The sequence below is a fragment of the Sturnus vulgaris genome, chromosome 18, assembly GCF_052056855.1.
Source record: "Sturnus vulgaris isolate bStuVul1 chromosome 18, bStuVul1.hap1, whole genome shotgun sequence".
NCBI classification, from domain to species: domain Eukaryota; kingdom Metazoa; phylum Chordata; class Aves; order Passeriformes; family Sturnidae; genus Sturnus; species Sturnus vulgaris.
In genome coordinates, this window is record NC_142260.1 from 4,176,876 (window position 1) to 4,185,705 (window position 8,830).

The following is an 8,830-nucleotide window of genomic DNA, read 5'->3' on the forward strand; positions in this document are numbered from 1 at the left end:
CCCCAGCTACTCCCAGGCATCTCTCAGCTAGCCCTAGGTGTCCTCCACTAGCCCTGTGAGCTCCCCAGTTCGTCCCAGGCACCCCATAGTTAGATCTCAATGTCCTCCATCTCGTCCCAGGCACCCCCTAATTAGCCTTGGGTGACCCCCACCAGTCCTGGATGTCCCCCAGCTAGTCCATGGTGTCCTCCATCTAACCCAGGCAGTCCCCAGCTAGCCCTGGATGACCCCCAGCTAGCCCAAGCCGCCCTACAATCAGCCCTGGGTGTCCCTCTCTATCCCTGGATGCCCCCCCAGCTAGTCACAGGCACTCCGCACCTGGCCCTGGGTGTTTCTGACTATTCCAGGGTGTCCCGCAGCCAAATACCAACACCCCACAGTTGGCCCTGAATATCCTCCAGCTAATCCTAGGTATCCCCTGGACCCCTCCCAGGTACTTCCCAGGGTCTCCCACTAGCCCTGGATATCCCCTAGCTAATCCTAGGCAGCTCCCACCTAGCTGTGGGTGCCCTTCTCTAGCCCTGGATGCTCCCCGGGTCACTTCAGGTGTCCTCCACTAGCCTTGGCTGCACTCAGATAGCTCCAGATGTCCCCTACTAGCCCTGGGTGCCCGACTAGCCCAGACCCCGCAGCTATTCCTGGTCGCTCCAAGCAGCCCCACGGCCCTTTAGGCCCCGCCCATTTCTGCAAACCACACCCATGTGCTCGAGGCCCCGCCCACACACGGCGCCTCAGCCCCCACCCCATCGCTAAGCCCCGCTCCCCGGCGCAAGTCTCGCGATATTTCCGGGAGAGGGCGTTGCGAGATGTGCGGCGGCTGTGTGGGCACCGAATACCCGGAGCGGGTGAGGGCGGGCGGGGGGCCCCGGTACCGGTCCCGGTCCCGGTCCTGGTCCTAGTCCTAGTCCTAGCATGTGCTCCCGCCCTAGGGCACCACCTGCCTGGAGGGCGGATCTTTCCTCCTGAACTTTGTGGGGTGTGCGCAGTGCGGCCGCCGGGACTTCGTGCTGGTCAGCAACCGGGCCGAGGGCCTGCAGGGCGAGGAGGAGATCGTCACCTATGACCGTGCGGTGGGGGGCACCAGGGGGGTGGGGGAGCCTTTGGGGTGTGGGGTTCTTGAGGGTTGGGGGGCCTGAGGGGACCTTTGGGGTCTGGGGCTCTTGAGGGCGATATTTGGGGAATTCCTGAGCCATCCATTGAGGCTCAGGGATCGCTGAAGGTTGGGGGTCTTGAAGGCTGGGAGGGGTCGGTGGCCCGGGAATGTTGAGTGTTGGAGGAGATCTTGGGTCTTGAGAGATGCTGAAGGCTTTTGGGGGACCTTTGGAGTCTGGAGCTTGGGCGATCTTGAGGGTTAGAGAGGGCTGGAGGGGACCTTTGGGTTCTGGGGGTCTTGTAGGCTGGAAAGCAAGGTGGAGGCCTTGAAGGTTGAGGCCTGGGGGTAGCATTTGGATTCTTGCGGATCTTGAGGGCTGGGAGGGATTCCTGAGGCGTGGGGGCTCTCAAGGGCTGGGGCATGATGGGGAGGGCTCAGAGGTCAAAGGAGGGGGAGACCTAAGAGAGGATTAATTTGAGTGGGGAAAATTTGAGGCCCCAATATTTGGGGGGGGGGGGGGGGGGGGGGGTCCCTGAGGGTGGGAATGGTGGATGCCCAGGGAGAGGATCTCAAGTTTAGAGGGAGTACCAGGGAGTTGCTGATGGGCATTAAGGGGGATGAGTTGCTGTGGGGGGAGTTTTGGGGTCTTGATGCTTTGGGGACTGCAACATCTATGCTCTGGGGGTGAGGGCAGGCACAGAGGATTGGGGCTTGTCCCAGGAGATTGGGAGTGGGGTGCTACCCCAGGGGCCGTGTCCATGTCCTCTCACCCCACTGTCCCCTGCCCAACAGACCTGTGCAAGAACTGCCACCACCTGATTGCACGCCATGAGTACACCTTCAGCGTGGTGGACGACTACCAGGTTTGTCTCTTGTCCCCCAAAAGCCCTTTCCTGACTCTGTCTCCGGAGTTCCAGACCCACCCTTCTACAGGCTGATTCCCACCTTCCCGGCGACAGAACCTTAAAGGATTCAGAGCCTCATCCCTGTGTCCAGGGCTACCTGGAGTCGCCCCAGCACTAGTCCATGCCTTGTGTGGGAAGCCCAGCTCACCTGGCATGATAATGTGGGTGATGGGAGGGGGCTGTGACCCCCATTCCTCATTCCTGGCACATCTCCTATGCAGCAAACGGCTGGAAAAAGGGCTCAGTGGAGCCAGTGGGGTTGGAAACAAGATACCCTGGCTCTGATTGCAATCGGGGATCGGGTACCAGATCTGGCTCGAGTTTCCCTGTGGGGGAGCAGGGCTGTGGCAGCCCCCCTTTTTCCAGCCTCTCCCTTTTCCTTCCTCCAGGAATATACCATGCTGTGCCTGCTCTGTGGCCGTGCTGAGGATTCCGTCAGCATCCTGCCTGATGACCCTCGCCAGATGACCCCGTTGTTCTGATCCCCATGCTAGAATGAGCTTCCAGGAGCTCTGGGAGATCCCTGGATACCCAGCACTGTAATTTCTGGGGACCACACAGTCCCTGATATGGTTTGCTCCTCCAAACTTCCAGCCTGGATGCAGCGAACACCCAACACCAGATGCTCCCATGTTTCTGGAGCCTTTTGGTTCCAACTCTGACTGCAAGGATGGGATGCAGTGCCACGGCCTGAGCCCCCTGTGTACTGAAGATATAAAGGGTCCCCCAAAACAGGATTCAAAAGGATTCCCACCCCATCCCACCTCAGGAGCCCTCGTATGTGGGGTAATAAATGTGAGATGTGACAGCTCGGTGGCACAGGCAGGAGTATTTCGGAGGTGGGCTCCACCCCCTGGAGTCGGTGAAGGGTGTTGGGGGCTGATGAAAGGGACCTTTTCCATCCCAGGAGCCTGTGGAATTCCTCCTTGGCCCTTCCCAGCACTGGAGAGCCCACTGCACTCTCCCAGTGCTCTGCTAAATGCTGCAGAGAAAGGACTTGGATCGTTTTTCCTTCCCGAAGAGTTGGTTTAGGGTCACTTCCCCCTCCCCTGGGGTTTGTAACCTGGCCCTGCCCTGCTGGGAATTCCAGTTCCTGAGGCGGGAAGGAGCTTGATGTGGGAAATCACTGCCCTGGGGTGGGTGAGGTGCTGCTCTTGGCACCCGGCCCCAGCAACACCCTTGGGGAACTGGGTGCAGCTAGCCTGGCACCCACCTATCCCTGAATCTCCATTTCCTGGATCTGGCAACTCAGGGCTGCGTCCTCCTTCTTGCTCCCCACAACAGCCCCCAAAAACCACGTGGGTGTGGGTATGTTCCTAGAAATCTCATGGATTCATTTACACTCCCAAAAACCACGTGGATCCAGGCACACTCCCTCCAGCTCATTTATTGCCACCAGCCCACGCCACCCCGGCAGCTCCAACCCTCTGCCCCCATCAAGCCCCCTCCCCCTGGAGGTTTCAGAGGGGGCTGTCATTCTGCGGAGAGCTGGGGCCATCCCGGGGTGACGCCGGAGCCAGGATCACACCAGAGCCAGGATCATGCTGGAGCTAGGATTACTTGGCCAGCTTGAGGAGACGCTGGATGTCAGGCTCCAGCTGGGCCGTGGGCACACGGGGGCTGTAGCGCCGGAACGGTTCCCCCTCAGGCCCCACCAGGAACTTCTCAAAATTCCAGGAGATGTCGGAGCGCCGCACAGGGCTCCAGGTGACAAAGCGGGGCTCGCCCATCAGGTGTGTGGCCTCGTCAGCCGGTGCAGGCAGGTGAGCTTTGAGGTAGGCGAACACAGGATGGGTGTCGGTCCCGTTCACCTGGCACTTCTGGAACAGGGTGAAGTTGGGCTCGAAGCCACCCCCGGGCCGCACATGCTTCAGGGTGTTGAGGATCTCCTCGTTGGTGCCGTTCTCCTGTGGCGGGGAAGGAGAAATCCAGAGCCCTTTGTTTCCCAGCTCCTCACCCCCTGCCTCACGGCCCTTAGGACTTACCTGGTATCCAAACTGGTTACAGGGGAAGCCCAGCACGACCAGCCGCCGGGGGTAGCGGGCTTGGAGCTGGTTGAGCTGGGTGTAATCCCGCACCGTGGTGCCTCAGAGTGAAGCCACGTTCTCGATCAGGACCACGCGGCCCCGGAAAACCCCAAAATCCACCTTTTCCCCCTGCAAGGAGGTGGCGCTCAGGTCATAGAAGGACTTGGCGATGGGGACGGTCATGGCTGCAGGTGTGCTGCTGTTTGTGCCCCGTGCCCTGCGCCGCCTCTTAAGGGCTTCCCGGTGCTCACGTCATGGTCCAAAGGTCTCCAGGCCCCGCCGCAGCTCAGGAGAAACTGGAGCCGCCCGTCCCACCCGTGGAAGGAGGAAGGTGGCACGGGGCCAAGGCGATGCTCTACCTGCCTCAATAATTCATGGCACGGCACAGTGCGGCTGCTCATCCTAGTGCCTGCAGGATGTGGGATGCTCCCAGCCTGGCGCAGCATGTTCCCGAGGGTTGGGAATGATAGTGAGAGTTGGGGAATAACAGGAGTCAGGGGATAACGGGAATCTGGGAGCTGGGGCTCTGTGGGGCAGAGGAGGAGGGGACAAATGTGCCAATACTCCTTGCCTGGTGCTGCCATGGCATCACTTCTGGGGCAACCTGTGCTACCCATCCCAGTGCCCACCAGTCTCAAGGCCCACTGGTCCCAGTACCAGCTCCACCGTTGTCCTGTGCCTGGCAGCATCCTGGTGTCCACCTAGATCCCAGTAGGTTCCACTGTCTTAGTGCCCATCGTCATCCCAGTAACCACCCATCCCGGCCCACCACCATCCCACTGCTGGCTCATCCCAGTGCTGCCACCAAGCTTTCCAGCCCTGTTCCCACAGCTGGGGCTGACCTGGTAGCCTGACAGGCCATGGTGGTGGCCATGGCACCCCAGAGGCTCTATGCCCCATGTTTGTGCCCAGCCTGGAAAGGGGACACCATGCCAGCAGCCCCAGATCACCCTCAATTATTGATCACCGCTCGGGTGTCCATGCCCAGGCTATGTCTGCTGCCATGGCATCATGCCCACAGTCCCTCTGGAGCACACAGACCACCAGCCCCTCCAGCATCACCTTTATTCTGCAAACCACTGTGTAAAACGGGGGTCCCACGGGCACAGGGTAGCACAGGTTGGGCACACAGCGCCTGGACAGTCCCCACCCTACCTGCAAACCTAGCAGGGCACAGGTGCCAGGATGAGGGGCCCCCCTTGCCACCTTCCCATCCCCCCTGTCCCTAGGGGTGTCCCATGTTACCCCCCACGGGGGCTGCCCCAGTCCTGCCCCTAGCATGCCCCCCGACACACCCTGGGGAGGAGGGGTCAGGGGCGTTCCAGCCTTCAACACCAGCAGGTTTTGGGGGTGTCCTCGCTCCCCAGGGGCTGCTGCTCATTCTCCTCCAGCCGGGCCAGGGTGGGGGCGCGGGGCAGCCCCCGCAGCTCGTCCAGCTCCTTGCGGTGCGCCTGCAGTACCAGCTCTGTCAGCCGTGTGAAGGACTGTGGGAGAGGGGTGGGGTGAACCTTGGAGACCCCGCCAGCACCCCCTGACCTCTCCAGGTTCCCTAGGCCAACCCCTCAGAATCCCACCAGCCCCCCTCCCCAGTCCCCTCATACCTCCTTGATGTTGAGGTTGCTGCAGGCGCTGGTCTCGTAGAAATCCATCCCGTATTCCCTGGCCAGCTGCGGCACCAGGGGTTTGGCAGGGAGGGGAGTAGCATGATTTGGGGGGAGGGGGGATTCAATCCCCTGGCCTCCCTCTCTGGAACGTGCACAGCTGGGCATGGACAGACAGGAGAGCTGCGGGGGGGGGCTGGCATAGGGGCACACCTGCGGCTGAGTGTTGGGTGCAGGGGGCCCTGGGAGGGGCGCTGAGTCCAGAAGTCACTGGGAGGAATACTGGGGGGCACTGGGTGATTTAGGGGTGCAGAGGAGCACGATGGAGGTGCAGGGAGGGGTTGGGGGTTGTTGGACACCCTGGGGTAGCACTGGGTGGGGTTTTCTGGATGCTCTGTAGCCACAGAGTGGGGGGTGGTCAGTGGTCCCTGGGTTCGGACTGCAGGAGCATGGGGGGTCACTGGATATAGGTAGGGAGGTTTGGGGGCCCTTGGGTACGAGTAGGGCTGCAGGAAGGCTATTGGAGCCCATGTGGAATGCGGGGGGGCTTGTGCAGGGTCTGACCGTGCTGGGATTGCAGGGAGGTGCACTGGGTGCTTTGGGGGTCAAGAGGTCCCAGGGGGAACACCGAGAGGGTCACTGTGTGCTTCAGGGGTGCAGGAGACCATGGCAGAGGTGCAGGGAGAGATTAGGGGTCTCCGAACATTTTGCTTTGAGGGTGCACAACCACTGCAGGGGTGGAGGGGAAGAGGGTTCCCGGACACTGGGGGTCCTGTTTTTGAGGTGCCTGGGTACAGACTGCAAGAAGGTGGGGGGTCCCTGGCTGTGCTGGGAGGGGCTGGGAATGCTTGGGGGTCCCGGATAGAAGCAGGGCTGCAGGAGGGCTGTCGGGGTCCCGAGTGCAGAGGGGGCTCATGGAGAGGCTGGCCATGCTGGGGGTGCAGGAGGGGTCCTGCTCTCTGGGGGGGGCACACAGCAGCCCCCGCTCACCTGCAGCCCTTGCTCTTTGGGCACTTGCCTCTTGTGCTCCTCGTCTGCCTTGTTCCCGATGAGGATTTTCTGGACGCCATCAGGTGCATACTGGGCAGGAGAACAGTGTACAGGAACATACTGGGAATACGGCTGGGGAACCCCCAGACCTCCCCTCATGAACCCCCACCTCATCCACGTCGCTGGCCCACTTCACGATATGCTGGTAGGAGCGCTCGCTGCTAATGTCGTACACCAGGAAAATTCCCTGCAGGAGGTGGGGGGCAGCCGTTGACACCCCAAAACTGTGCCTCAGTTTCCCCTCTCCTGTGGACCAGGACAGGGAGCCCCCCTACCTGTGCCCGCCGGTAGTACTGCTTGGTGATGGTCTGGTACCGCTCCTGGCCAGCTGTATCCCTGCCCAGGGACAGCAGGTCAGTGCCACCATCCATGGCATGAGTTTGGCAGGGCTCAGCCCCTACCCTGAGTGGGGGGACTCAGGCCCCAAAATTTCTTCCCTCTTCCCCCCGGAATCCAGTGCTGCTACTCACCAGATCTGTATCCGCACCTTGATCCCATCCACCTCGATGGTCTTCATCTTGAAGTCAACACCTGGGATTGGAATGGGAGAGGTTGTGGGGTGTTCTAGTGTTTTCCTCTGTAGGAGCTGCTGCCACTGGGCATCCTCTGGTCCCCTCACCTCTCCTGACCCACCCCATGCCCTACCATGGCCTGGTGCTGGTCCCCACACCCAGTGCCTGGCCTGGAAGGAGGCCCCAGTGCCAGGTGGTGATCCTGGTGCTCCCAGCTCCCTGGTGCTGCAGCTGTCCAGTTCACCCAGTTCCCCAGTGCTATGGCTTCTCGATGCTGTGGCTGCCCAATGCTCCCAGTTCCCGGCTGTAAGCTGCACCCGGTTCCCCTGTGCCAGAGGTGCCTGGTCCTTCCAGTTCTCCCGTGTCCGTTTCCTGGCTCCCTGATGCTCTCGGTTCCCTGGAACCGTGGCTCTCTGGAGCCCGCGGTTTCCCAGTTTCCCTATGCTGCAGCTTCCCGGTGGTCCTGGCTTGTGGATGCCCACGGTTTTACCGTTTTCCGACGCCCACGGCTTCCCGGTTCCCCGATGCTGCGACTCTCGATGCTCCTGGTTCCCTGGTGCCCACACTTTTCCCTCTCCCTAGTGCCCACGGTTTTCCCGCTCTCTGGTTACCTGCTTCCCCATGTTCCTAGTGTTGCAGCTCTCCAGTGCCCACGGTTAACCCTTTCCTGGTGCCCCCATTTTTCCCGTGCCCACCACTCCCCGGTTCCCTGGTTCCCACCACTCCCGGGTGCCCTGGTTTCCCGTTTCCCCGATCCTGTGGCTTCCCAGTTCCTCGGCAGTCCCTGTTCCCCGATGCCCACGATTTTCCTGTTCTCCGGGTTCCCGTTTCTCGGTTGCTGCGTCTCCCTTGTCCTCCTGGTTCTCCGGTTCCCACGGCTTTCCCGCTCCCCGGTTGCCCATTTTCCCGTTTCCCCAGTGCTGCGACTTCCCAGTACTCACGGTTTCCCGGTGCCCACGGCTCCCCAGTTCCCCGGTTTCCCTTTTCCCCGGTATTGCGGCTCCCAGTGCTCCCGGTTACCCGGTGCTGCGCCTCCCCATTGCTCCTGATTCTTTGATGCTCCCGGTTTCACGTTTCCCCGGTGCCGCGGCTCCCCGTTTCCCCGATGTTCCTGGTTCTCTGGCTTCCCATTTCCACAGTGCTGCGGCTCCCAGTCTTCCCGGTTTCCCGGTTCCCCGATGCTCCCGTTTCCCCGGTGCTGCGCCTCCCCACTGCTCCCGCTTCCCCAATGCTCCCGGTTGCCCGTTTCCCCGCTCCCGCCGCTGCGGCCGCCGTGCGCTGCCCGTGCCGGTACCGATGGTGGAGATGTGGGCGGGGTGGAACTGGTTGTCGGTGAACCGGCAGAGCAGGCAGGTCTTGCCCACGCCCGAGTCCCCGAGCAGCAGCAACCGGAACAGCACGTCGTACTGCTTGGCCATGGCGGGCCCGGGCCGCCGCCGCCGCCGCCACACCGGGCCGCTTCGGGGCCGCGAGCTGCGCCGCCGCCGCCGCGCCGGGCCGGGCTGGCACCGGGGGATGCACCGGGGCGGGGCGGAGCGGGGGCGGCGGCGGCGGGAGGGGGCACCGGGAGGGGAAATGAGGGGGGCGACACCGGGGATGGACCGGACGATGCTGTGGGGAGCGGGGAGGGGACACCGGGGAT

General features: G+C 62.2%; 3 protein-coding genes across 12 annotated transcripts; 1 reads left to right on the plus strand and 2 right to left on the minus strand.

Annotated features, from left to right (window-relative positions):
• The first annotated feature begins 173 nt into the window (after positions 1 to 173).
• On the plus strand, positions 174 to 2,806 carry CHURC1 (churchill domain containing 1). 3 transcript variants are annotated; one of them, XM_088175481.1, is made up of 4 exons: positions 174 to 845; positions 930 to 1,010; positions 1,886 to 1,956; positions 2,388 to 2,806. In XM_088175481.1, exons 1-4 carry the CDS (start codon positions 587 to 589, stop codon positions 2,478 to 2,480), a joined length of 504 nt encoding a protein of 167 aa, XP_088031607.1. In that variant the 5' UTR covers positions 174 to 586; the 3' UTR covers positions 2,481 to 2,806. The 3 variants fall into 3 exon arrangements, with proteins under 3 accessions (XP_088031607.1, XP_088031608.1, XP_014734312.1); XM_014878826.2 differs by having other exon boundaries at positions 758 to 845; positions 930 to 1,065; XM_088175482.1 differs by lacking the exon at positions 930 to 1,010 and having other exon boundaries at positions 180 to 845.
• A 553-nt stretch (positions 2,807 to 3,359) lies between these two features.
• Positions 3,360 to 4,714, minus strand: GPX2 (glutathione peroxidase 2). 3 transcript variants are annotated; one of them, XM_088175469.1, is made up of 3 exons: positions 4,385 to 4,714; positions 3,984 to 4,154; positions 3,360 to 3,905 (listed from the first exon to the last, which is right to left on the minus strand). In XM_088175469.1, exons 1-3 carry the CDS (start codon positions 4,712 to 4,714, stop codon positions 3,555 to 3,557), a joined length of 852 nt encoding a protein of 283 aa, XP_088031595.1. In that variant the 3' UTR covers positions 3,360 to 3,554. The 3 variants fall into 3 exon arrangements, with proteins under 3 accessions (XP_088031595.1, XP_088031594.1, XP_014734308.1); XM_088175468.1 differs by having other exon boundaries at positions 4,277 to 4,714; XM_014878822.2 differs by having other exon boundaries at positions 3,984 to 4,490.
• On the minus strand, positions 4,031 to 8,676 carry RAB15 (RAB15, member RAS oncogene family). 6 transcript variants are annotated; one of them, XM_088175477.1, is made up of 8 exons: positions 8,483 to 8,662; positions 7,147 to 7,207; positions 6,952 to 7,012; positions 6,786 to 6,863; positions 6,617 to 6,706; positions 5,627 to 5,692; positions 5,321 to 5,509; positions 4,031 to 4,154 (listed from the first exon to the last, which is right to left on the minus strand). In XM_088175477.1, the coding sequence occupies exons 1-7, from the start codon at positions 8,604 to 8,606 to the stop codon at positions 5,354 to 5,356; spliced, it is 636 nt and encodes a 211-aa protein (XP_088031603.1). In that variant the 5' UTR covers positions 8,607 to 8,662; the 3' UTR covers positions 4,031 to 4,154; positions 5,321 to 5,353. The 6 variants fall into 6 exon arrangements, with proteins under 6 accessions (XP_088031603.1, XP_088031602.1, XP_014734307.1 ...); XM_088175476.1 differs by lacking the exon at positions 4,031 to 4,154 and adding an exon at positions 4,633 to 4,726; XM_014878821.2 differs by lacking the exon at positions 4,031 to 4,154 and having other exon boundaries at positions 5,077 to 5,509; positions 8,483 to 8,676.
• Positions 8,677 to 8,830: the final 154 nt, after the last annotated feature.